The sequence below is a fragment of the Equus quagga genome, chromosome 13 (assembly GCF_021613505.1).
Source record: "Equus quagga isolate Etosha38 chromosome 13, UCLA_HA_Equagga_1.0, whole genome shotgun sequence".
Lineage (NCBI taxonomy): Eukaryota > Metazoa > Chordata > Mammalia > Perissodactyla > Equidae > Equus > Equus quagga.
In genome coordinates this window covers 812,197-840,074 of record NC_060279.1, presented here as the reverse complement: position 1 = coordinate 840,074, position 27,878 = coordinate 812,197, and the positions used below count along the sequence as shown (strand labels likewise).

General features: G+C 49.8%; 1 protein-coding gene across 6 annotated transcripts; it reads left to right on the top strand.

The window, feature by feature from the left end:
- Positions 1–710: 710 nt before the first annotated feature.
- GOLT1A (golgi transport 1A) lies at positions 711–27,012 on the top strand. 6 transcript variants are annotated; one of them, XM_046680652.1, is made up of 6 exons: positions 779–827; positions 9,934–10,025; positions 19,043–19,106; positions 19,749–20,477; positions 24,569–24,706; positions 26,639–27,012. In XM_046680652.1, exons 5-6 carry the CDS (start codon positions 24,607–24,609, stop codon positions 26,995–26,997), a joined length of 459 nt encoding a protein of 152 aa, XP_046536608.1. In that variant the 5' UTR covers positions 779–827; positions 9,934–10,025; positions 19,043–19,106; positions 19,749–20,477; positions 24,569–24,606; the 3' UTR covers positions 26,998–27,012. The 6 variants fall into 6 exon arrangements, with proteins under 6 accessions (XP_046536607.1, XP_046536611.1, XP_046536612.1 ...); XM_046680651.1 differs by lacking the exons at positions 19,043–19,106; positions 19,749–20,477 and adding an exon at positions 11,006–11,184 and having other exon boundaries at positions 711–827; XM_046680655.1 differs by lacking the exons at positions 24,569–24,706; positions 26,639–27,012 and adding an exon at positions 11,006–11,184 and having other exon boundaries at positions 711–827; positions 19,749–23,050.
- Positions 27,013–27,878: the final 866 nt, after the last annotated feature.

Below are 27,878 nucleotides of genomic sequence, written 5' to 3'. Positions count from 1 at the left end.
TAGCGTCTGTGAACTGCATTTCTGGGAAGAGGGGACATTACAAAAGGGACACTGGCTCTAATGGGGCTGAGAACCACAGGTCCACAGCGGGGGAACGGGTGTGAGGAGCTCTCCACGCCTCGTTGTTCAGGCCCCCAGAGGGAGAAAGGATGCCCCACGCCTCCGTGGCTACTGCGTGCACCAGGGCCAGGCTTCCTGAGTCGTGCAGCCCTCCCCGAAGTCTGAGTCCACCTTTCAGCTCAACCTTTCTTTTCGCAGCGAAGCTGACGTCGCTTGTGTCCAGTCCCCTGGGGCTCCCGCTGGATTTCAGGCATCTGGCTCTCCCAGGGGCCTGTTAGCAACAGGTTTTCTCAGTCGCTTGTCACCCCCTAGCGTCCAGCAGGGATACGAGCACAAAGCAAGCCAACTTCACTTACAGGGTGAATTTAGTACTTTTCCAGAGAAACAGAGGCCAACTCTTCTCGCACCCCCTACCAAACCGAGTCAGGAGCCCACATTCCCTGCCTGCCTGTTCCTCCACGCACAGCCCGGTTTGCAGAGAGGACGGAAACAGCTGAACTCAGCCTCAGGGCATGGGAGGGTCAGGTGGGTGGAGTGGGAGGGGCAGTGTCCTCTGAGATGGACCGGGCCAGGGGCGCCTGCGACTTTAAGCAGCCGTTCATGTTGGGGGTTAATGATTCACCAGAGGCTCATTTCACAACTTACCAAGGGTCAGCTTCCCTTGACACGTGTGAGCTCGGTCCTCTCTGCTCCTCACCTTGTGCCAGCTCCCACCCAGAAGGCCCCCCAGGCAGCCTACGGCATGATCTCCATCACTGAATGGCAGAGTGAGTGCACAGCTGGTGCTGTCGAGGGGACGGGGCTGGAATGGGGTATCCAGGGTGGGGCGGGGCTGAGATGCCCCCCTCAGCCAAGATCTCTCTCTGGGGAACCGACGAGGTGACCTCTGGAGCCAATATGTGGGAGCTGCTGTGTTGGCATCCTTGAGGCAGCGGGGCCAGGGCCGGGGGTGGCTCACCTGCCTTCCGGTGGGTGGGGAGTTGCTCAGGGCCCCCCCGGGGGGCCAGAGGCCAGTGCCTGGGGGAGCTGGCAAGTTCACCACTCAGGCTGGTCCCTTTCCCATTCAGGATCTTGGACCTGGGATGCTGCAAAGGTAGACTCAGAAGGCCTCTGCCCACTCCGACATCCTTCCTCCTCACAAGTCTCAGGGTGTCAGGTGGCCCTGGCTCCCTTCTTATCAGAAACTAAGCTCCACTCCCCTCCCTGAACCACCATATCCCCACTCCTGAACTTCCTGCCCCTGCCTTTGGGGGAACGACAGAGAGCTCGTCCACGGGTCTGGGAGGGTGGGGACCGTGGCTCTGTGAGCTTCACTTGTGTGAGTTCCTTAAAGCTCCCAGCCCCAGTGTCTCGTCTGTAAACTGGAGAGAATATTCATCCATTCACGGAGCAAATTCGTCTCCTCTCTGTGCCAAGCACTGTGTTGGGCAGAGTAGACTGCAGTATTCCCTGCTTACGTTCCAGGTCACCGACAGGCAAAGAGCCAGAATGTGGAAGGTCAGATGGCGATGGGTCCTCTGGACAAAAACACAAGATAAGGTGGCTAGGGAGTGCTCACAGAGTGGGGAGGAAGCCTGCACTGGGAAGGGGCCTTGAAACAGAGACCTCCAGGAAGAGAGCAAGAAAGCCGTGCAGCTGTCTGGAGGGGAAAATGCTCGAGGAGGCGAGGACAGCCAGGGAAAAGGCCCAGAGACATTAGAACACAAGGCGTGTCTGAAGAACTAAGAGGCTGGTATGGCTGGAGCCAAGTGAGTAGGAAGGAGTAGTAGGAGTTTACTCAGAGAGCCAAGGTGGAGGTAGACTCTTCGAGGACGCTGGTACTATCTCCATAAGCTGGGAAACCAAGGAAGGGTTTTTGGGAGAGGCGGAACAAGATCCGTGTACGTTTTCAAGAGATTTACTCCGGATGCCGACTTGTGAATGGATTGTGGAGGGATGAGGGAAGCAAGGGGAAACAAGTTCTGAGGTGAGGTGGTGCAGGAGGGCTGTCTGAGGTGAGACGGGGCAGCAGAGCTGTCTGAGGTGAGACGGCGCAGGAGGGCATCTGAGGTGAGATGGGCAGGTGATGGTCTGTGGTGGGACGAGGCAGCAGAGCTGTCTGAGGTGAGACGGCGCAGGAGGGGTCTGAGGTGAGACAGTGCAGGAGACAGTCTGAGGTGAGACGGTGTGGGAGAGCTGTCTGAGGTGAGACGGGGCAGGAGACAGTCTGAGGTGAGATGGTGCAGGAGAGCTGTCTGAGGTGAGACGGTGTGGGAGAGCTGTCTGAGGTGAGACGGGGTGGGAGAGCTGTCTGAGGTGAGACGGGGTGGGAGAGCAGGGCGGTAGTGCTGTCCTGGTGGGAAGAGGTCAATGCTGGTTCTTCCTGAGGAAATTGCTGGAAGGAATGCTGATGCACTGCATTGGGGTGTGGTGGCCGGAAGTCAGGAATGCCTGCAGTACTTCTCCTGAGCAATTACAAGTCTGAGTAGGGGGAAGCAGGGGTTGGCTGCTAGACGTGTTGAGTTTGATGTGCCAGTAGACATCCAGGAGAGATCTTAAGTGAAGTCAGGTCTATGAGTCTGGGACACACGGAGAAATCTGAGACTTATCAGCATCTTGATGGTATTTAGAACCATGAGAGCTGGTGACATGCCTGGGGCACAGTTCTCAGCCTCCCCACTACTGACATTTTGGAGCAGGGTACTTCTTTGTTGTGGAGGCTGTCCTGTGCTTTATAGGCTTTTAGCAGCATCCCTGGCCTCTACTCACTGGATGCCAGTAGCATACTACCACTCCTAGTTATGACAACCAGAAATGTCTCCAGACATTACCAAATGTCCCCTGGAGAACAAAATCGCCCCCTCCTCTCCCTCCCCCACCCCAAGTTGAGAACCACTGATCTAAGAAATAAAAATAGAGAGAGAAGAGGGCTGAGCCTGAGCCCAATAGCAAGCCAACATTTTATTAAGTCAAAATGTGATAAGTCCTATGAGAGAGAGAAATGAGGGAACCAGATTAGGTCAGGGAAGGGAGAGTGGATCAGTGTTCCCTGAGGAACTGACATTTACATTGAGATTTGAAGGATGATTATGCAGTAAAGCAGATAACAAGTGGGAGGAAACCACATATTCAAAGGCCCTGAGGCAGAAAGGTTCATCAGGGAAACAATAATGTGGTTGGAGTACGGCAGGCAAGGGGGATAGTGGCAGGAGATGAAGTTGGACCAGCAGGCCTGGGCCCCAACCTGCAGGGCCTGTAAGCCAAGGTGTGGATGGGAGGACGCTGTTTCATTCTAAGCCCAGTGGGAAGCCATGAAGGATTCTATGCAGTGCACGAACATTATTGGATTGAATGTTTTCCAAGATCCCTGACTGCTGTGTGGAGAAGGGATAAGAGGGTGGCAGGAATGAAGCGGGAGACTACCTGGGGTTAGCTGAGGGAGTCAGGAAAGAGGGGATGGAGGCTTGGCATTAAGCGGTAAGAGGGAAGCAAAATGGACTCCCTTCAAGATGCATGTGGGGAGAAGCAGCAGTAAGACTTAGCTGCAGATTGAACGGGGAGCGGGCAGGGCCAGTGAGGAGGCTCAGCGCCGGCTCTCGGGCTGGGTGGCAGCGGCATTTTTATTCGTTTGGGGGAAACCAAGGGAGGTGTGAGTTTAAGGAAGGAAGACCAGGAGCCCGGTTTGGACCTGTTGAGTTCACAATGCCGCGGAGAGAGAAAACCAAGCAGATACGCTAAGCAGCCAGCTAGATGTGAGTTTGGAAGCTCAAAGAGAGGCATGGCAGAAAGACAATCATGGATGTTGTCAGCACACCAGTGATACACAAACACGTGGGGTACGAGTGGAGGTAGAATGAGAAGAGAAGCGAGCTGCAGCCGAAGCCCTGAGCGACTCAAATCGCAAGAGGAAAAAAGAGAAGTAGGAGCTGGCAAAAGAGACGGGGAAGGGTGGTGAGAGCAGCAGGGGGAAATCAACCGCACGGAATCGTGCAAGCCCAGAGAGGACACTTCAGGAAGGGAGTGGCCAGCTGCTGACGGACGAGGACTGGTGCCTGTCCATTGGATTTGGGAACGTGGACATCACAGGTGGCCAAAGCAGGAGCAGTTTTGTGGAGGGGTGTGGGAGGCGGAAGTGGACTGGGCAGGGTTGGTTAAAGGCAGTTTTTCTAGAGCCAGACTTCAACCCCTTGTTCTGCCAGCTGCTGGCTGTGTACCCCTGGCGGAGTTTCAGTTCTGCTTGTGAAATGGGGCTAACGGAATACGTATCTCACAGGCAGCTATGAAAAGTAGATGAGTTAGTGCTTGAAGTGCTGGACTGTGCCTGGTACCGTGTGTTCATCAGTGCTGGCGGTTATTACTAGTCATCACTATTGTTAGCTTTGAAAACCGAAGGAAAGCTCTTTCTCTTTCCATTCCCTCCTTCTTCTTCCTGAACTTTAGTCCTAAAACCATCAGGTGGAGAGGGGGGAGCCCAGAGCTGGTGTCAGAGCCCCAGCTGATGGAAAGGTATTCACTCCGGGCTGGCCTGGTGCCAGGGCAGGTGAAGCATCCTGGGCGTCAGGGTTGGGGTGGAGAGTGCCTTCACAGTATGGAAACCGTGGGTCACGTAATAGAGGCAGTGAGAAGAAAACAGCACCACGATTGTTGATATGTCTGCGTGTCCTGCATCTAGTCACGAGGAGACATGGGACAAACCAAAGAGGGGACAGCTGCAAAGTAACCGGCCCGAACCTTCAAAAGTGTCCAGGTCAAGGAGAAACGGAGGAGCTGTTCCAGACATGAGACTAGAGATGTGGCAACCAAATGCCACATGGGATTCAGAACTGGACCATTTTGCTGTAAATGATATTCCTGGGACCCCCCCTGAACCCCGCCCGGGGGCTGAGGGTTAGACGCAGGAATGGATCAACACTAATCTCCAGACTTAGAGGGCTGTGTCCTGGCTGTGCAGCAGAGCACAGGAAACCACGCCGCAGTATTCAGGGTGACGAGTGCCCGGTGGCAACTCAAACGGTTCAGGAGAAATTCTTTGTATTGGACTTGCCACTTTTCTGTGCAAAATTAAAGAGAGTGAGAGAGAAGTGAGTGGTGTTCGGAGGCTCCCTGCACAGCGCTGGCCGAGGGCCCCGCCCGCTCCAGGTGACACTGCTTCCCCCTCTGATGGCGCCAGGCCTGGCCCCTGCCTTCAGTCCCTGCAGTGGGCTGCGGGCCACGGCGCCTCTGGGCAGCCACTCCGGAGCTGCTGGGCACTGAGGTCACGAGGCTTGGGCCGCCGGCCACCCCTGGCGGGCTTGGCACTGCTGTCCTGCCCTTCCTCTCGGCCATGCCCGCTGCCCAAAGGGAACTTCAGGGGCAGCCCTGCTGGTCACTTGACTGAATCGCCGAGGAGGGTCTGAGGCTTGTGAGTGAGAAACACAGTTTCTGACCCTTTTCTATGAGGTTTTGTGTCCACGGTGCAGTTTCTCCGCTGAATGCTGGAAGCACAGTGTGTGACCCGTCCCAGAAAAATTCTAGAACTGCACCAGCCCTTCGAGAAGAGCGTGGAACAAGTGGAAAAGTAGTAAACACACCAACCAGCAAATCATTGTTGCAGAAGAAAGTATAATATAGAACAGAAGACATAAGTGTGCATTTGAGAAACTTATGCTGTTTCTACAAAATGAGTAGAGGCTGTTCCTAAGTGTTTGCAGGGTGGACATATGGATATTTAACAGGATCAACCCAATAAAATGCTCACGTTGTGTTTCCACATAAAAACATCTGCTGAGGAAGACAGGGGGGCAGGGCATATCATCAGAACTGAGATCAATGACATATTTTTATGGCAGGTGTAAGCTAATAACAGATATTTTTATTTTTTTAATTCAATCTATTTAAACTAAGAAAAAAGTTCACCCATTGTTTCATTTTCTTTCAGTTGTAAATATAACTTAGCCAATAAGTCGTCTCAATAATTTTGTTTTTATTTTGTTTTGTTTTTACAGTTCTGCCTCTTAACAACCAAACTTTTAACAACTTTTTACAACTATCTATAAAAGCATGGCAATAATACCAATTTCATAGAGATTGTGAGGATCAACTCTAAAGTGTTAACAAGTCCAGTAAGATTTTTCTTTTTAAAAATTGCCTATATGTTTTCTTTAAGAACATTAAGCCAACTTCAATTTTTAATAAAGTTTTCCATGTTGCAGTTTAAAAAGATACTCCTGCCATGTTCCTATCTTCCATAAAATTTACAATAAAAAGAAAATAAGGCATTCCAGCTATACTAAATAAACAAAGCAAGTTGCAAAACTGTATGTACAATATAAAGTTGAAGTCATACAACCCCATAGTAATTTTCTAAAAGGAAGCAACAAAATTCCATTTATAACAGCATCGAGGGCCGACCCTGTGACCTAGTGGCGTGCTCTGCTTCGGTGGCCCTGGTTCCATTCCTGGGCTCAGACCTACACCACTCATCAATGGCCATGTTGTGGCAGTGACCCACATACAAAATAGAGGAAGACTGGCACAGATGTTAGCTCAGGGTGAATCTTCCTCAGCAAAAAATAAATAAATAAATAAAAATAATTTTTGAAATATATAACAGCATCAAAACAAATAAAATACTTAGGAATAAACTTAACTAAGGAGGCAAAATATTTGTACACTGAAAACCACAAAATATTGCTGAAAGAAACTTTAAAAGACACAAATAAATAGAAAGATCCTGTGTTTATGGATTGGAAGACTTAAGATTGTTATGATGTCACTACTATCCAAAGAAATCTACAGATTCAATGCAATCTCTATCAAAATCCCAATGGCATTTCTTTGCATAAATATAAAAACCCATCCTACAATTCATATAGAATCTCAAGAGATCTCAAATAGCTAAAGCAATCTTGAAAAAGAACAACAAAGTTGGAGGTTTCATACTTCCTGACTTCAAAATTTATTACAAATCTCCAGTAATCAAAACAGTGTGGGACTGGTATAAAGACAGACACAGAGACCAATGGACTAGAGCAGAGAGCCCAGAGACACACCTGGCCTTGACGGCCACAGGATTTTCAACAAGGGAGCCAAGACCATTCAATGGTGAAAGGACGGTCTTTTCAACAGATGACATTGGGAAAACTGGACGTCCACAGGCAAAAGAATGAAACTGGACCCTTACCTTATGTCACAAGGTTTATATATATACACCTAATTATCTGAAAGTTCATTTTAGATCAAAGTAAGAGGTAAAACTATAACTCTTAGAAGAAAACATAGGAGAAAATCTTCCTGACACTCAATTTGACGATGCTTTTCCAGATACAAGACCAAAAGCACAGGCAACTAAGGAAAAAATAGGTAAATTGAACTATCAAAATTAAAAACTTTTATGCACTAAAGGACACATCAACAGAGCAAAAAGGCAACCTATGGAATGGGAGAAAATATTTGCAAGTCATACATCTGATAAGGAGTTAATATCCAGAATATGTAAAGAACTCCTCCAATTCAACAACAAAAAATCCAAACAACCTGTTTAAAAAATAGGCAAGGGACTTGAATAGACCCTTCTTCAGAGAAGATTTATAAATAACCAACAAGCACATGAAAAGATGCTCAACATCCCTAATCCTTAGGGAAATGCAAATCAAAACCACAATGAGGTACCACCTCATACCTATTAGGATGGATGCTATCAAAAACAAAACAAAACAAAAAACAGAAAATAACAAGTGTGGGTGAGGATGTGGAGAAACTGGAACCCTTGTGCACATGTAAAATGGTGCAGCTACAATGGAAAACTGTATGGTGGTTCCTCAAAAAGGCAAAAATAGAACTACCATCTGATCCAGCACTTCCACTTCTGGGTATTTGTCCAAAAGAAGTGAAGGCAGGGTCTTGAAGAGCTATTTGCATGCCCGTGTTCACAGCAGCATCGTTCACACTAGTCACGAGGCAGAAGCAACCCACATGGCCATGGATGATGAATAGATAAACAAAATGTGGTCTTTACACACACTGGAATATTACTGAGCCTGATAAAGGAAGGAAATCCTGTCACACACTACAACATGGATGAATCTTGAGGACATGGTGCTAAGTGAAATAAGCCAATCACAAAAAGACAGATAACTGTATGATCCCGCTTATATGAGGTGCCTAGAGCAGTCAGAACCACAGAAACAGAAAGAAGAATGGTGGGGGCCAGGGGCTGGGCGAGGAGAGAAGGAGGGTTAGTGTTTAATGGGGACAGAGTTCCAGTTTTGTAAGATGAAAAGAGCTCTGGAGATGAATGATGATGACAGTTGTACGACAGTGTGCCTGTACTTAATGCCACTGAACTGCACACTTAAAAATGGTTAAGATGGGGGCCAGCCCCTGACTGAGTGGTTAAATCCGCATGCTCCGCTTCTGTGGCCCAGGGTTTCACCGGTTTTGGACATGGCACCACTCATCAAGCCATGAGGCGGCGTCCCACATGCCACAACTAGAAGGACCCACAACTAAAAATACACAACTGAGTACCAGGGGGCTTTGGAGAGAAAAAGGAAAAATAAAATCTTTAAAATTAAAAATTCAATCAATTCCATTTAAAAATGAAGCAACACAATGAACTGTCATTTGTTGACTATCAGAGTGGCAAAAATAAGCAAAATTAACAATTCTGCCTGATGGAGAGGGTTTAAGAGAAAAGGGACTTCAGGGCCAGGCCCCACGGCCCAGTGGCTAAGTTTGGTGCACTCCAATTCGGTGGCCCAAGTTTGGTTCCCAGGCGTGGACCTGCATCTCTTGTCTGTCAGTGGCCGTGCTGTGGCAGCATGTCACATAGAAAAAGAGGAAGATTGGCAATGGATGTTAGCTCAGGCAAATCTTCCTCAGCAAAAAAGAAAAGAAAAGGAAAGAAACTTCATATCCTGTTATTGTTACAACTTTTCTTCACTGGATCTGAAAAGCATGTCAAATTGTCAAAAATGTAGCCCTTGACCAAACCAGAGAGCCTTAATATCTTGCACTTCTCTGCTGTGCTCACTGGCTCTGAGCAAACTCCTGTAGCTTCCCAGAAGGCCCTGAGGCACAAAGCCAGAAGGCAGGGACAGACTGGGAGGGACTCTGGCAGTGTGGGTCCACCTTGCGCAGGCCTGCCCAGCACTGAGGCTGAAGTCAGGAGGCTCGGGGGCATAGGGCAGTGCAGCCAAGGTGGCTGCTGCAGGAGCAGGGAGGAGAATGGAGCCGGTGTAGGCTAGGGTGTGGACTCCCAGGTGGAAAGATGAGCACATTCCTGGTTGACGACTTCTATTTTTCCAATCAAGTGTGAGAGGTCATCACCCGGAAGCTGGGGACGGGCAGTGTAGAGGAGCAATGAGACGGTGTGAAGCGTTGTTCAGGAGGACAAGCCTCTTGGGAAGTAGAGCAGGACAGCCGGGCGGTTCGGAGACTGTTTGGGGCTGGCCGCCATGAGTTCTCAGTGGTCTCCTCCTGCCCGGGTGTGGGTTGGGCATCAGCAGGTCCCAAGGGCAAGAGGACAGAAGAGAGTAGGCAGGCGGTTGTGTTATGCCAGGAACCAACCCTGAGAATGATCTGGATGGTGTAGCATTTGAAGACAGGAGGAAGCCGAAAATGGGAAGCAGTGAGGGTGGCACCAGCTGCCTCATGGGGTTGCTGTGAGGACAGAGCCATATGCAGAGAACAGATCACCAGTTCCCAGGTGCTAAACAGAGGTTCCTGCCCATCCTTCCTTTCCCTTCTCGTCCCCTTATCCCTGAGACCACGGAAGTGAGATTCCCGGATGGAAATAGAGCCACCCCAGCCCCCAGCCCCCAGCGGGCTCCTGTCCAGCAGCAATGGGGGAAAGTTCCAGCACCCCAACCTGCCCCCAAAGCCCTCCCCTGACGACCTCCTTGCCCATTGCAGAGATTGGTGTGGGCACCACTGGCTTCGGCGTCTTCTTCGTTCTCTTTGGAATACTCCTGTACTTTGATGCAGTGCTCCTGGCCTTCGGAAACGTGAGTGCCAGCCCTGTGTACCTCCCCCGCCAACCTACCTGAGGTCTCTCTTGCTGGGAGGGTCAGCCCCAGTTCATTCAGACTGTGCCCATCCAGGGGTCAGGCACCATCAAGTGTGGGCAGGCGAGCGTGGCTGGGATGGACAGCAAGGCCTGCTGGGCACAGAGAACCTGAGGACCCGGATTCTCATGCCAAGCTCTGGGTGAGGCCCTGGGGACACCGAGATGAATCCGACACTGTTCCTGCCATGGGAATCCTGCTGCCTAGGGACAGGGATGCCACACGGACATACACGACTGGGGAGGAAGTTGGGGCAGGGGTAAAGTCACAATAAGATGAACACATTTGGTGTGAAACAAGGTGCGTGGAGGAAAGAGCACACCCAGTGAGAGAAGGATGAAAATGCATTTGGAAAGGAGACGGGCATGGAGGCAGACAGAGCACTTCCAGCGGGGTGGAACATGTGGGAAGAAAGCCAGACCCAAACATCTGATGGGGTCCAGGCACTGTGAAGGGGTCGTTAGGAGTGGCAGGGACGCAGAGCAGGGGCCTGGGGTGTGACTTCACAGGCAGCGGAGTGCTGACGGCTCCGTGGGACGTTGGGTAAGGCCGCTTAACACGTTTAGGCACCATTTGTCGGACAGAGAGATGCTCATTGTCTGTCCCATCTTCCTTGGAGGTGTGGTGAGAAATGGAGTCCTACACGAAGAAGTGCTTGGGGTCCAAGAAACTGGGTCAGACTGAGTGAGAAGCTAGAGACATTCAAATTTCTCCTTGTCCATCCCCCTGCCTCTGGGCAGTCCCATTCCTAACAAGCCTGAACTACTCAAGGTTCTGGGATTTTGCCACGTTGCTGGCTTGCCCTCTCTGATGTCGTCCTTCCTTAGCAAGCCCTGCCCCACGCCTGACGGCGGAGCACCTGGCCCCTGACCCTGAGGGGCTGGTGTGTTGGCGCTCATGCTCCTCTCCCTGCCCCGCAGCTCCTGTTCCTGGTGGGCCTGTCCCTCATCATTGGCCTGAGGAAGATGCTCGCCTTCTTCTTCCAGAGGCACAAGCTCAAGGGGACCAGCTTCTTCCTGGGAGGTGTGGTCATTGTGCTCCTGCGCTGGCCCCTTCTGGGCATGTGCCTGGAAACCTACGGATTCTTTAACCTCTTCAAGTGAGTGCCAGTTCCCTCCCCGGGACAGGTCCACAGGGCCTCTGAGTAGCTAAGATCACTCCACCCGGTCTGGGCAACACCACCAGCAGGGTGTGCAGAGGCTGAATTTCATCCACAAGAGATGGGAGCTGATGAAGGACTGAGAATGGGAGGGGTGTCGGGCAGACACTTGGGAAGGCCCTCCTCCAGTAGGTGGAAGGGTAAATTGGAGGGATAAGCCCACCAATCAGCAAACACTGAGCACCTGCTGTGTGCCCAGCACTGTGCCTGTCACCAGGGAGGAGGCCAGAGCTGCTCTCCAGTCCAGCGATCTAGACAAGGAGGAGGGGCAGTGAGCCAGCATTTGCCAGGCCCCTAACATGCACCAAGTACGCTCATAATCATCATCTCATCTGTCATCTCCACAACCCACTGCAGGATTGTCCTCCGCTTCACAGATAGGAAACCAACGCTCAGAGAGTGCCCCCTGCCCGAGGCCTCACAAGTCGTGTGCAAAGGATATAGACTTGATCCAGGCGTCTCTAGCTCCTGGTCCCACACCCTTCAGCCTGGCCTGTGTCAGCCTGGGCCTAGTGAAAGGCGGAGTGGAACTTAGGAGGGATGTGTGGCCACATTCAGGGCCAGGGAGGTGTCCTAGAGGAAGCAGGACCTTGAGAGGTGGGGAGGGTCTCAGAGAAGACTGGAGGGTGCTCAAGGAGAAGAATGGCCTTCATGGAATATGGGGGAGGGAGGGAAGACCTGAGTGCCTTGGAGCCCTGTGGAGAGAAGGGGGGTGGGGTGAGGATGATGGAGGATGGAGAATCATGGCTATGGCCTCACGGGAAGGAGCTGGGAGCAGGAGCCACTGGGTTCTCACAAAGCCTCCACTTGCTCAGTGCAACCCTGAAAACACCTTGATTCGCCTGAATGACCTAGACCTTACAGACATCAGGGAGTGCAGCTTCCAGAAACTGAATTTTCTCACCATGCTCTGCCATCCGTTTATTCAACATTCAAATATGGCTTTACTCAAACAGTCATTTATTCAGTCAAATATATAAAAAGCATCTACTGTGTGCCAAATGCAGGGCTGGTATGGGGATATGGCATGAAACAAGGAGAAACTTCCTGAGGAAATTGCAATTGAATAGGAGACAAGCAAATTCTGACAATGGCTACCATTTATGGAGGGCTTCAAAGTGTAAGTGGGGCTACTGCAGGGTTAGTAGTTCAAACCAGAAGTAGACCTTGACAAAGATGCCTTGCAGCAGCATTGTAAGGGACAAAATATAATAGTAATAATAGAGTGACGTCAGCATCATGGCGGAGTGAGCTTTCCCGACACTCTCCCCTCCACCATACAATGAAAACGACATTCGTATTCCAATAGGGGACATCCACACAACACAAAAGACGTCTGAGAGACCCACACAGCCATTCAATGGAGGGCAGAGACACTGGAGACCCCTCAGAGGAGGTGGAATGGGGTAAGAGAGAACTTCACATTCTCCTCAAAAGACAGCAATCCAGGACCATGCACAGCCTCCAGGAGGGAAGGAACGAAGCAGGGGACGTTCGTCCACAGGAACATCAAAGATCCCTGAGGGCCCTCGCAGCCTAGGGGAAAGCCCCTACCAAGGTGAAAGCGCCCCCCTCCCCCAGAGCTGGCTCCAGTGCCCAGGACCTTGGCTGAAGGTGGAGAGCTCAGAATACGTGACTTTTGACCGCCACCCAGTGGCGATAGGTGGTAACTGTGACCAAATAGCACACAACATGCAAAAACAGAGCCACACCCTCTAGCAGTATTAAGCGTTATAGTAAATCTCCAGACCAGAGAGAAAATGACAAGAACCCAGAACTCAGTCCTGCGGACACAGAAATATGTAATCTAAATGACAATGAATTCAAAACAGCTATCATCAAAAAACTCAACAAGGTAAAAGAGAATGTAGAGAAACAATTCAATGAGTTCAGGGGCTGCTTCACAAAAGAGATTGAAACTATAAAGGAGAACCAATCAGAAATATTAGAGATGAAAAACACAATCGATGAGATAAAACAAAATACGGATTCTCTGACTGCTCAAGCAGGTATCATAGAGAAGTGAATCAGCATAATCGAGGATAGACATGTTGAAATGCTCTAGACGGAGGAGGAGAGAGCTAAGACTAAAAAGAAATGAAGAAAGTCTCTGAGAAACCTCCAGCTCAATGAGGAAATGCAACATAAGAATTATAGGTATTCAAGAGGGAGAAGAGAAGGAGAATGGAGCAGAAATCTTGTTCAAAGAAATAATAGCAGAGAACTTCCCAAACCTGGGGAAGAAGATGGAAATCCACGTGGAAGAAGCTGCCAGATCTCCTAAACATGTCAATATAAAAAGATCTACTGCAAGGCTTATAGTAGGGAAACTGTCAAGAGTGAATGACAAAAAATATATATATATATATATTAAGGGCAGCAAGGCAGAAGACAATAACCTCCAAAGGAACCCCCATCAAGCTCTCAGCAGATTTCTTTTCAGAAACCTTACAGGTTAGGAGAGACTGGAATGACTAGAATATTCAAATCTTTGAAGGACAAAAACTTTCAGCCAAGAATACTCTATCCAGCGAAAATATCCTTCAGATATGATGGAGAAATAAAAACTTTCCCAGATAAACAAAAGCTAAGGGAGTTTGTAGCCACAAGAGCCCCCCTACAAGAAATCCTCAAGAAAGGCCCTCATACCTGAAAAACAAAAAGGGAGAAAGGGGTTACAAAGCACAGAGTAAGGAGATAAATAGGGAGACAGAATCAGAAAATTGTAGCTATACATCAGAACAGGTTAGCAAATACTCAAGTATAACATTAATGATAAAGGGAAGGAAAACACCAAAAACAAAGATAATCTTGTCATTTTAACCACAAGCTCACAACACAAGATGGAATAAGACGTGAGAGAAACAACTCAGGATGAAAAGAGGAGAGGGACTGAATCGGTTAGTCTAAGGAAATAAGAGGCCATCAGAAAATGGACTATCTTATCTACAAGATTTTGAATACAAACCTCATGGTAACCACTAAACAAAAAATCAGAACAGAGACACCAATAATAAATAAGAAGAAAAGAAAGAAACACAACATAAAAAAACTACATAACTCAGCTGGTGGACTGAAACACACAGGAGAAGAAACAAAGGAAATGCAGGAGAAATGGAAAACAAGTGATAAAATGGCAGCATTAAGCCCTCATATATCAATAATCACCCTAAATGTAAATGGATTGACTACTCCAATAAAAAGACACAGAGTGGCAAGATGGATTAAAGAACAAGACCAAACAACATGCTGTCTCCTGGAAACACATCTCAGTTCCAATAACAAACACAGAGTCAGAGTGAAGGGATGGAAGACGACACTCCAAGCTAATGGCAAACAAAAGAAAGTAGTGTTGCCATACTTATATCAGACAAAGTAGACTTCAAGATAAGGCAGGTAAAGAGAGACAAAGAGGAGTAGTGTAAAATAATCAAAGAGACACTCCATCAAGAAGACATAACACTTATAAATATCTATGCACCCAACACAGGAGCACCAAAGTACATAAAGCAACCAATAACAAACCTAAAAGAAGATATTAATAACAGCACAATAATAGTAGGGGACCTCAATACTCCACTCACATCAATGGCTAGATCATCCAGACAGAAAGTCAACAAGGAAACAGTGGAATTAAATGAAAATCTAGGCCGGTTGGACTTAATAGACATATATAGAACACTCCATCCAAAAACAGCAGAATACACATTCTCCTCAAGTGCACGTGGAACATTCTCAAGGATAGACCATATGTTGGGAAACAAGGCAAGTCTCAATAAATTTAAGAAGATTGAAATAATAACAAGCATCTTTTCTGATCACAATGCTATAAAGCTAGAAATTAATTACAATAAAAAAGCTGAGAAAAGGACAAAAATGTGGAGACTAAACAACATACTATTGAACAACCAAAGGATCATTGAAGAAATTAAAGGAGAAATAAAAAAATATCTGGAGACAAATGAAAATGAAAACATACAATACCAACTCATATGGGATGCAGAAAAAGTGGTACTAAGAGGGAAATTCATCACAATACAGGCACGCCTTAACAAACAAGAAAAATCCCAAATAAGCAATCTCAAGCTACACCTAACTGAATTAGAAAAAGAAGAACAAACAAAGCCCAAAGTCAGCAGAAGGAGAGAAATAATAAAAATCAGAGCAGAAACAAATGCAATTGAAACAAAAAAGGCAGTAGGATGAATGAAACCAAGAGCTGGTTCTTTGAGAAGATAAATAAAATTGACAAACCTCTAGCCAGACTTACAAGAAAAAAGAGAAATCTCAAACAAAATTAGAAATGAAAGAGGAGAAATAACAATGGACATCACAGAAATACAAAGGATAATAAGAGAATACTATGAAAAGCTATATGCCAACAAAATGGACAATCTAGAAGAAAACAATAAATTCTTAGACTCTTACAACCTCCCAAAGCTGAATCAAGAAGAAATAGATAATCTGAACAGACCAATCACAAGTAAAGAGATTGAAACAGCAATCAAAATCATCCCCAAAAATACAAGCCCAGGACCAGACAGCTTTCCTGGGGAATTCTACCAAACTTTCAGAGAGGATTTAATGCCTATCCTTCTCAAGCTATGCCAAAAAATCAGGGAAGACGGAACACTTCCTAACACATTCTATGAGGCCAACATCACTCTGATACCAAAACCTGACAAGGACAACATAAAAAAGGAAAACTACAGGCCAATATTGCTGATGAACACAGATGCAAAAATCCTCAACAAAATATTGGCAACCCGAATACAGCAATACATCAAAAAGATCATACACCATGATCAAGTGCAATTTATACCAGGGATGCAGGGATGGTTCAACATCTGAAAATCAATCAATGTGATACACCACATCAACAAAATGAAGAATAAAAACCACATGATCATCTCAATAGATGCAGAGAAAGCATTTGACAAGATCCAATAGCCATTTATGATAAAAATTCTTAACAAAACGGGGATAGACAGAAATTACCTCAACATAATAAAGGCCATATATGACAGACCCACAGCCAACATCATACTCAATGGGCAAAAACTGAGTGCCATTCCCCTGAGAACAGGAACAAGACAAGGGTGCCCACTCTCACCACTCTTATTCAGCATAGTACTAGAGATTTTGGCCAGAGCAATTAGGCAAGAGAAAGGAATAAAAGAAATCCAAATAGGGAGTGAAGAAGTGAAACTCTCACTGTTTGCAGACAACATGACCTTATATACAGAAAACCCTAAAGAATCCATCAGAAACCTATTAGAGATAATTAACAACTACAGTAAAGTTGCAGGGTACAAAGTCAACTTACAAAAATCAGTTGCTTTTCTATACTCTAATAATGAACTTACAGAAAGAGAACTCAAGGATACAATTCCATTTACAGTCACAACAAAAAGAATAAAATATCTAGGAATAAATTTAACCAAGGAGGTGAAGGACTTATACAATGAAAACTATAAGACATTATGGAAAGAAATAGATGATGACATAAAGAAATGGAAAGAGATTCCATGCACATTGATTAGAAGAATAAACATAGTTAAAATGTTCATATTACCCAAAGCAATCTACAGATTCAATTCAATCCCTATCAGAATCCCAATGACATTCTTCATGGAAATAGAGCAAAGAATCCTGAAATTCATATGGGGCAACCAAAGACGCCGAATTGCTAAGGCAATCCTGAGAAAAAAGAACAAAGCTGGAGGCATCACAATCCCTGGCTTCAAAATGTACTACAAATCCATAGCAATCAAAACAGTGTGGTACTGGTACAAAAACAGGCACACAGATCAATGGAACAGAACTGAAAGCCCAGAAATAAAACCTCTCATCTACAGACAGCTAATTTTCGACAAAAGAGCCAAGAACATACAATGGAGAAAAGATAGTCTCTTCATTAAGTGGTATTGGGAAAACTGGACAGCCACATGCCAAAGAATGAAAGTAGACCATTATCTCATACCATACACAAAAATAAACTCAAAATGGATCAAAGACTTGAAGATAAGTCCTGAAACCATAAAACTCCTGGAAGATAATACAGGCAGTACACTCTTTGGCGTCGAACTGAAAAGGATCTTTTCAAACACCTTGTCTTCTCAGACAAGGGAAACAAAAGAAAAAATAAACAAGTGGGAGTTCATCAGGCTAAAGAGCTTCTGCAAGGCAAAAGAAACTAGGATCAAAACAAAAAGACAGCCCACCAATTGGGAGAAAATACTTGCAAATCATATATCCGACAAGGGGTTAATATCTATAATATATAAGGAACTCACACAACTGAATGTCAAAAAAACAACAACTAGATCAAAAAGTGGGCAGAGGATACGAACAGACATTTTTCCAAAGAAGATATACAGATGGCCAATAAACACGTGAAAAGATGTTCAACATCACTAATCACCAGGGCAATGCAAATCAAAGCTACACTAAGATACTACCTTACACCTGTTAAAATGGCTATAATCACTAAGACTAAAAATAACAAATGTTGGAGAGGGTGTGGAGAAAAGGGAACCCTCATACACTGCTGGTGGGAATGCAAACTGGTGCAGCCACTACGGAAAACAGTATGGAGACTCCTCAAAGAACTAAAAATAGAACTACCATATGACCCAGCCATCCCACTCCTGGGTATCTACCCAGACAACTTGAAATCAACAATCCACAGTAGCATATGCACCCCTATGTTCACTGCAGCACTATTTTACAACAGCCAAGACATGGAAACTATCCAAGTGCCCATCCACTGATGATTAGATAAAGAAGATGTGGTGTATATATATACAATGGAATACTACTCAGCCAGAAAAAAATACAAAATCATCCCATTTGCAACAACATGGATGGAGCTAGAGGGAATTGTGCTAAGCGAAATAAGCCAGTCTGAGAAAGACAAACACCAGATGATTTCAATAATGTTGAATGTAAACAAATACATGGACAAAGAAAACAGTTGAGTAGTTACCAGGGGAAGGGGGTTGGGGGTGGGCACAGGGGGTAAAAGGGGGCACTTATGTGGAGACAGACAAGAAATAATGTACAACTGAAATTTCACAATGATGTAAACTATTATGAACTCAATAAAAAAATACTAATAATCAGAGCTATCAGGACCTCAGAGAAGCAGGTGAACCTCGGGGAGTTGAGACCCAAGAAAAGGAGATAGTACAGCCAGAATTCAAATTCCTAACCCCTTACCTCTCTACTACACACAGGGATCCCTTCCCATACCAACCGGGGCCTCTACACCCTTTGAAGCATCACACAACTGCCCCCAGCCAGGCTTGCCAGGGTGGGTTCGATAAGAGTAGGGGTGCCAGGGTGCGAGGGGGAATGAACACGTGCCCGGAGCCCAGGAAACCTGCAGCAGGTGGTGCACACCCAACTAGGGAGAATACAGGGACAATCATAAAAATAAACTGTCCTGAGCGTTTCTGGTGTAAGGTCCTCTGACGTAGACACTGTTACTATCAACCCCATTTTACTGCTGGAAACTGAGACTCAGAGAAGAGAAGGACTTTGACCAAGTTTCTACAGCGCCGGTAAACGGCAGAGCCAAGATCTGAACACAAGGAGTCTGACCGCAGGGTCTTCACTCTTAGTCTTTCCACTTGGCTGCCCAAGAAATAGGTGCAGAACCAAGCCCCCCGCCAGTACCCAGGGTCCACTCTCCTGGGAGCCAAAGCTGGAGACTTTGGGTGGACCTCTGCCTCACTGCCTTCTATGTTCCCCTCCGGGGCCATCACTGACCCCTCCTCCACCCCTCTGCTCCTAGGAGCTTTTTCCCTGTCGCCTTTGGCTTCCTGGGCAATGCCTCCAACATCCCCTTCCTGAGTGCGGTAAGTGGCAGGGTGGGGGTGCCTCGGGGTGGGGGAGCACAGGGAGTTGGTCAAACTGCTGCCTCCAGTGCAGAGGACCTGCCCCATCTCCCCTCAGACCTCCTTCCCCATGATGGCCAGCCCCAGCTCCTCTTCCCTCCCTGTGCCTTTTCCATTCGACAGGAGCAGATGAGGTGAGGGCACTTGTGAGCACCTGTGCATAAGGAGTGTGGGTAGACAGGAAGGTGGCTATTAATAGCTTCTTATTAGAGCCAAAGAAATGAAGACTCAGGGAGTTCAGGTGACTCAGCCAGAAGGTGCCAGAGATTTCCGGGGAGCTGGCGGAGTCGGGCCCCAGGCATAGAGAGGATGTGTGACAGCCAATGACAGCAGGAAAAGCAAGTGGCAGATTCTGTCCTCTCCTTGGGGCAGGCATGGGGCAGTGGTCCCCAGGCCCTCCCTTTGAAGCACCTGACAGGATATGAGCTCTTTGAGAAGCCGGGGGAGGCCCTACGGCCAGTGCCTTGACACGCCCCGTGGCCCCTCTCCATGTCTGCATTTGGCACTGCTCTGGCTCTCAAGGCCAGCTCTGCTCCATAGTAACCTAGATATTGAGTCTGCTCCCCACTCTTTGTCTGGAGTAATGATTTTTGGCTCCCACAGCTGTTCCGGAGGCTTCAAGGCGCAAGCTCAATGGTCTGAACAGTGGAGATGAGCTCCTTGAACTTGGATCTTTGATTAAGGGGCTGGAAAGGAAATGGGGGCCACTCCCTCAGGCCCCGACCCTGCACTGACTCATCTCCCATCATACTCGGACCTCTCCAAGTCCAGAAGGAAGGATGGAGACAAGTGACTGACTTCAAATCCCCAAGTCAACTCAAGAGGCTGTCAGGACGACTGGGAGCAAAAATCCAGGGCCCCGTGGAGAGGGGCCTGGGGCTAGTATCACACCCTGCGCTGTATTTATGGGAGGAAAGGGAAGGATTAAACCCCCGAGCTGTGAGTGTGTGTGAGACTCAAAGTCGGTGTCTCTAGCCCCCTAGGTCCACTCCCTGACTCAGGGCAGGCAACGCACACATCATTGCACATGGCGAGGGGCAGGCCTGCTCCCATAGGCTTTTATTCCTGTCCTGGTGTAATAGTCCTACTGGGTGAGACAACATGTTTGCAAGTCCCTGTTAGCAGTAGGCACTAGACAGTGATGGGTATTAATCCTGCATACTGGAAGGAAGTGCTTCTCAACCATTAATCAAGGGGATGTCTGCACAGTGCACCCACCAGGTAGAGCCTGTGCTGGGAGAGCTTCCTGTTGGAGAGAGATGCAGCCCCACCTTCCGAGAGCCCCAGTCTCATAGAGGGAACAGTCTCCATCCTGGGGAGCCCTCATCAAAGGTAAGGAGCGCTCTTGCAGGCCCAAGAAAGAGCAAGGCATACGTTTAGTAACTCTGTGAAAGCCTGTACATCTGTACTGGCAACGGAGTGTGTGCTGAGTGTGCAAAGGGAAGGGGACCCATCCCTGCCTCCAAAGCGAGGGACCAGGACAAAGCAGTGTGATCACCCACCAAGAGATGCAGACGTGGGTCCCAGGAGCAGCTTCTTCCGATGTGCTACACCTGGAAGTCACTTCTCTGCGTCCCCTTAGCACTTCCCACGTACGTCCACCTCCTGCCATTTTATTCTGCTCTCTTAGCCGGCTGCTTACATACCTGCCTCACCGTCTAACCACATCATATTCATCTCAAAGCCCTGTGCTGAGCAAGTGCTCAGCAATTGTTTAGGGAATGACAGGAAGAAGGAAGGAAGGAAGGAAGGAAGGAGAAAAGAGAGAATTTCACCCGAGTGGCAGATCACAGTCCAGGAGCCGCCTTCTGGTCTGAGACCCAAGCAGAGCTGGCCAGAGCTGGGAGCCTGTGGGAGCAAGGACCCCCAGTCAGACTGCGCCCCCTCCTCTCCTTGCCTCCTCCTTTACCAGGCTCACCTCACACTGGGTATGCTTGTGGCTCTTGTCCAGAGGGGGAACAAGACATCTCACAAATAGTCCATTTCCACGTTGTTTGGGGCAGAATGGGTCTCCAGCTGAGCCGGTCTGGAAGAAGGGGCTGAGGAGGATGGAGGGAACTCATGACAATCAGACAGCCAGCCTTGGAGAGCTTCTGGGGGAGGAAGAGGCTGATTTCAGTCCTGAGAGCCAGGAGGCAGGAGGCAGCAGCAAGGGCCGTGCTCTCTGAGGGGTCTAAGGAGGAGGGAGAGAGGCAGAGGTGGGCCTGTGCCTGGAGACGTCACCCAGGGCTTTATAAAGGGACACAATCGGGGGCTGGCAGAGCAAGCCCAGGAGCACAGCTCCCCTCCCTCCGGGTGTCCACTCACCTCAATAGTCACAGCCTCAGAGACCCTACGGCACTCCCACCGCCCCAGGACAGCGCCAAGGTAGGTGCACAGCAGCATGCACACCTGGGAGGCGGCATCCACACCTGGGAGGGGTCTGCCCAGCCTGGGGAAGCTCTGGAGGTGGGAGCAGGAATTTAGTTCCTGGACTGACAGATGTGTCCCGGGCAGGCTGGGGGGGGAGGGGGTGATCCTTCCTGAGGACCAGGTTGGCCAGATTATTCTGGGATGTCCGGATGAATACACTGACTTTTGCATTTTATTTGTGAAGGCAAGACCCTCCCAAGGACTCCCCTTTCTGTGGCAGGAATAAATGCAATGAATGAACTCTCTGTGGCTGGGATTAGAGGGAGCTGGGGGACCCCTCAGGGCTCATGGGCTTATCACGGCTCCTCTGAGCAGTTCCTCCAACTTATGGATGGCAAATCCAAACCTACTACAGAGTCCCTTCCCACCCTTCGAGCCCCCTGCACTGAAAACTGGGGTCCCCCCAGGAGGGAGGCCACCCCAGCTCAAAAGCTTTCTGACCATGCCTGGAATTTCTGTTACTAAGTAGAAAAGCCCCACAGGCAGGGAAACCACATTGCGGCCCCTTGGAAGCTGACAGTTCTTTTCCAAACAATTCAACTCTACCACATGTGTTCAGAGTTGGGGGAATCTGTGTGGGTGCATGTGTGTGTGTGTGTGTGTCTGCGCACATGCACCGGTCAGGCAGTGGGGGACGACCAGGGCTTTCTCGTGGCACCCATAGTAAGCGCTCTCTATCACAGGTGAGAGGAGCACTGCCTGCTACCCACACAGCCTGCCTTCTCCCCGCTTCCTCACGTGCCATCCTGCTCCTGCAGGGCAGCCAGAATGCTCCATCTGAAGTGCAAATCTATGCACATTCCTCTCCGGCTCAGCCCTCTGGGATGATGCCCCTTCGTGGCCCCCACCCTAGCCTCCTCACTCTCTCTCTCCAGCGGAGCCCACCCTCCTGGCGGGCTGGAGGACCCACAGTTCCCTCCACACCCAGCCTGGCCAGCGCTCCAACTTCCCCTGCTGGGACTGCCTTCTATAAACCTTTATTCATCGGCTGACTTGAGCTGAGAAACTCAGCTCAGGTGCCAGTCCTGCAGTAAGCCTGCCTGGACCCTCCAAGCAGGGCTCCCGCAGCCCCCACAGCCCCTGTGTACCCACAGGCCCATCCTCCCAGTGCACTGTTATTCTGAAATGCTCAGCTTCTCGTGCTAAACTTGAGATCTGGGGGAGGGGCTGCAGCAGCAGCCGTGGGTCTTGGCACCCCTGTGCACGCCTGGTGCCTGGGCCGCACTCTGATCAGGAAGGATTCCTCAACCAACCTGGACCCCGTTCCCCCCGGGAGCTGGAGCCACAAAAGGACTGGTTTACACTGTTCTCTCTAGTGGACTGATCCTGCCTCTACCCCCACGCCCCGTCCCAGGCCTTAAGGCAGACGCAGAAAGCCAAGGTCTGGGTTTCTGGTGTCACAGAATCGAAATCTACCAGGAGGGGCCAGCCCTGTGACCCAGTGATTAAGTTCGTGCGCTCCACTTCCACAGCCAAGGGTGTCACCAGTTCCGCTTCAGATCCTGGGTGTGGACCCCGCACCGCTCATCAGGCATGCTGAGGCGGCATCCCGCACAGCAGAGCCGAAGGACCTACAGCTAGAACATACAACTATGTACTGGGGGGCTTTGGGGAGAAGAAAAACCAGGAAGATTGGCAACAGATGTTAGCTCAGGCCCAATCTTCAAAAAAAAACCAAACACACATAGTCCATGAGGATAAGTGACCATCTGAGGGGACAGTTAGTGGCCAGTCTGATCCGATGCTCATGTTATGTAGACGGAGCAATAAGGCTTGCTCACGTCCCACTGGGAGGCGGGGCAGAACTGGGGCCAGATTCGGATATTCCTGATCCTGTTGCAGGATTCCTACCATCTACCCATGCCTGGGTCCTGGAGTGAGTGCGGAGGGGAAGGGAGAATGGGGGCGAGGACAGAGGGATGGATGGGGCTGAGCAACCATTAGGAGCTGCCTCTGGCAGAAGGCTCCAGCCCTTGGATCTGGCGCTGACACCCTTTCGCTGAGCCTACAGCGCAACCTCCTCCCTATCAGTTTGTCATTAATCACGCCTGTTGGACAATCTCAAAGTGTCTGACGACTTTTTCAAAGAGGAATTAGACATGGGAGCTGGAAGCGCTGTGTGCTGGGGGTAGAGGACACGAGAGGGGAAAGGGAGACGGGGTGAAGGGAGATGAGGGCACACAGTTCCCACCTCAACGGCCTAAATCCTGAGGTCAGTTCCATTCACATCCTCCCGGCCCGCGGAGAATAGAATATAGAGACAATCGACCTGAGAAATCAGGGAAAGGTTTTTCTCTTTCCTGAATTATAGGCAATAAGACAATTTAATGACGGTCTTCAAGGCTGGGAAAGGCCATGAGAAAGAGAGAGCGCAGGATGATTGCCTCTCTCTTCCCTTTTTCTTGAAAAGGAGAATTAAGTGACTATTACAGCAGGAGGGAACTGGGCCAGGTCGAGAAGGCACATTCTAATGAGGAAAGCAGACCAGGACTGATGCAAAGCCTGCTGGAGGGGAGAAGAGCCAGCTCCCAGGCTCCAGAGCCAACGTTTGGATCCCAAGGTCCTTCACTCGGCAGAATGCCTTGCCCCACTTCCCTTCACCCCTCCCTGCTCACTCCGACACATTGCATCTCACCCCTCCTTTCTCCAGCATTCCTCTCAAGCAAACCTGAGATTCAGAATCTGGGCCATTCTCCAGCCTGAGCAAGCTTGCCCCTTCCATCAGTATGGATCCTTCTTCCTTCCTAACTTTACTGGTCTCACCTCCTCCAGGAAGCCCTCCCTGACAATCCTCCTTTAGCATGAGTTCAGCTTTGACGACGATACTCTGCATGTGGTCTCAGCGTCATTTCTACGATGCATCTGTTCAGACTCATCCCTCCACTGGAGGCCTCCAAGGACAGGGGCTGTCTCTTCCCTTCCAGGGTTTTCCTCTTCATACCAGGCTCTGCCCCAGCACCCAGCCCAGACCCTGCACCTGACCTGGTCCTTCCTCCCTCTCTCTGTCTCAGCCTCAGGGCACTTCCAGGACCTGCATCATCTCACCAAGATGAACTCACTGGTTTCGTGGCAGCTCTTGCTCTTCCTCTGTGCCACCTCCTTCAGGGAGACATTAGAAGAGGCGGCGCCTGTGGAGCCTACATCCACAGGTATGCTCTGTCTGGGAAGAAGGGTGGGAGGAGCTGCAAAGTGAGAGTTACCATATTTTTCAGATTATAGCTAGTCTATCAAAGTGAGTTTAACACTGCATCTACTGGGAAACTGAGATGGGCCCGTCTATCAAAGTGAGTTTAACACTGCATCTACTCGGAAACTGAGATGGGCCCAGGCAACTCATTCAGGGGAATCCCTTGAAAGTGAGGGCTGTCTTGCCACTGTTATGGGGGTCAGGAGGCTCCCCTGGGTCTAGGTGCTTGTTAACCACCGGGCTCCTGCACGCTTTCTCTGCTCCACGCCGACCACCTCTCTGTGCAGACCTATTGAGAAGGAATTCACAAGGTAGGTTTCTTTTATCAGTGACCTCAGACACTTTGTGGGGAATTTGAAAAAAAAAAAAAGAACCTAAACAGAAGGACAGATCCAAATACCTGTCAACCGTGTGAGTTCACTGTGGAACTGAAGAACAGGAGAAACTGAGGCCCCAAGAGGGAACCAAGCCTCCCCAGAGTCGCCAGCCAACCGCTGGGACGCCCAGCGGCACACAGCTCCCCACGAGTGCCTCGGGGGGCCGAGCTAGAGTGCAGTGGGGCTACCACTGCCTGGGGGCAGCTCTCTCGGCAGACTAGAAGCGCGCTGAGCCTGTCCGGACTCAGCGTCTCCAGTGAGACGTGCAGCAGACTCTACACATTTGATTTCACTGTCTGCATAAGATATCCCGGATCAAAAGAACACGGGTCTGGTGCCCTTTGCCCACAGTGTCTTCTCTCCTGGGCTCAGGTGTCTTTTCTGGCTGAGGGAGGCCCCCAGAGAATAACCTCACCACTGCCCCAGGACGACGAGCTCTTGGCTCTTTTTGACAAAAGGCTTTCAGGAGCCTGAGCAGTGATCCTGCTGCTGGGACGTGGCTGTAACTAGGAAGGAAGCCACGGTCCCTCCACATCTCAGTCAGGCCCTAGGCAAGGCAGGAGGCCGCCTAGGAAGATCCTCATTAGATCTGGAGACGCCCACACTCCTCCAAAGTGAGCCAGGGCATGGAGGAGTGGGGCTCAAAGCCAACTGCCCTGCCAACACACACCCACTCACACACCAGGCCTCATTGCCACTAATCTCCTACCAACATTGGCTGGGGTTATTTTCTACTAAGAGCTAGTTGCACTATTTTACTGGCAAAAATCATAGCGAACTCAATGAGCCCTGCGTGTGAAGTGCCTTCCCAATGAGCCCAGTCTGCCTTCAGTCTGAAGAGGAGAGACTGATTATGCCCGGAGCAGAGGAGGGCAGCTGGCTGAGGCGACCCAGATAATTTCCCACTCTTACATTCAGTCCTCAGATTCTTATTATGGGGTCACAATTATTGGGGGTCTGCGTGGGCACGATGGTCTCAGCTCCCGTTTCTTGATTTCTGTAACCACAAGCTTCTCATTAGCTTTCATATATTTAACGAGCATTTGCTGAGGCCCCACCATGAGCAAGGCACTGTTTCCGGCACTCCCAGAGACAGACAGGAATGGACACACCCGCCTCCCTGGGGCTCACAGTCCAGTGGGCCAGCCTGATGCTGAGAGGGACAGAGGCCAGCAGTGAACCAAGAGGAGGAGCAAGGCCAAGTGTCCAGCAAATACTGTCGTTTTATTTCCAAGCTGTGCCCTGCTTGCTTCCTAAAAGGAAGTAATGTCATATAAACGCTATTTAAGATAATTCTGGAAAACATCTGAAGTCAAAGCTCTGTTGAAGAAGGGAGGAGCAAAGGGCCTCACCATCCAAGCTAAGATGCTGGTGCTGATGGTGCCTGGCATTGAGCTCGGGGCTTGCTCGAGGTCAGGGCACAAAAAGGAAGCCAGGAGGGCATGTGCGTGGGTGTTCTGAAGCCGCCTCTCGCGGGCCCGGCCTCATCGCAGCCTCTCTCTGTGGCTCTGTCCTAGGCCGGTGGCTCGGACCCCTGGCGCTCCTGGCCCCCTGGGCGCAGAGCCCGCGCTGCGCGGAGGGGATGCCCGCCCCCGTCGGGCGGCGCCCTCGGGCGGCCTCGCTGTGCCCGTCTCCGGGGAGCTCGACGGGACCCCAGCGGCCAGGCCCGTGCGCCCCCCGCAGCCGCCGCAACCCCGCGCCCCGGGGCGCCGCGCTCGTGCCGCGGGCGAAGTTGCTGCCCGCCTACCGCTGGAACTCCTTCGGGCTGCGCTACGGCCGGCGGCGGGCGGCCCCAACGGGACCGACGAGGGTCCCTGCGCGCGGGGCCGGGGCTGGGGGCAGGACAGAGGGAGGGGGACTGGAGTTTCTGTCCTGAAGCGATAAAGGAAATGCTGCCGACTCACCCGCATGTGCTTTGTGGCTAATTTTTGCCGGCAGGCCGGATGAGACTGTTTCCCTTGTCTCCTCGACTGGACGTTAAGCTGGTTTTACGATGGCTTTGGTGTCACCGAGGTCAGGGCTTTTCAGACTAGAGGTGGTGAAGGACCAGGTGGTTTTTTCTCCAATCCGGGGCAGATCAATACTTTTAAACACACACACACACCCCATACACACACTAAAAATGAATCACTAAAAAACTGAAAAATTAAAAAAAAAATGTTAAGGAGAAGGCCAAATCGCATGCTGCTTGGGTGTTTCAGCAATATCAAGTTTCTATAAAAATTTCTGAAGATGTCTTCTTAGTTCCTACACTTATCTCACCAAGAATGGGGAACAGACATTTTGCAGAGGTGCGTGGGCCACGCCCACATTTGGAGTAGCACTGATTTAGGCCAGGGGAAGGCAGACAGCTTGGGTACCTTCCCCTTTCCCAAGGAAGTTCTCAGCCAGTTGGACAGCTTGATCTGGAAGATGATGCCAGCCACTGCCCTGTCCACTGAGGCTTAACTCTCACCCCAACTCCACAGTCTGACCTCTGTGAGGGCTCAGCCCCAGGCACTGAGCCCCACTCAGCACTCGAGGGGTGTCAACAGTGGACTGGGCCATCCGTCCCCTGCCCCCATGGGAAGCCCTGGGTGGGTCCACTACTTTACCCGTATCACTTCTCTGCATCCTTGTAACCACCCAGGGAGCTGAGCATGCATTATCCCCATTTCACTGGTGAGAGCCCTGAGGTTCAGAAAGATAAATAACTCGCTCAAGTCCCACAGTCAGTGAGAGGCAAGCCTAATGAGGCTCCTGACACACCAGAGCCTG

Coding starts and splice junctions, on each gene's coding strand:
- GOLT1A (XM_046680651.1), top strand. CDS start 803: ATGATCTCCATCACTGAATGGCAGA. Junction 828..9,933: donor CTCCATCACTGAATGGCAGA/GTGAGTGCACAG, acceptor TGCCCATTGCAG/AGATTGGTGTGGGCACCACT. Junction 24,707..26,638: donor TGTGGAGCCTACATCCACAG/GTATGCTCTGTC, acceptor GCTCTGTCCTAG/GCCGGTGGCTCGGACCCCTG.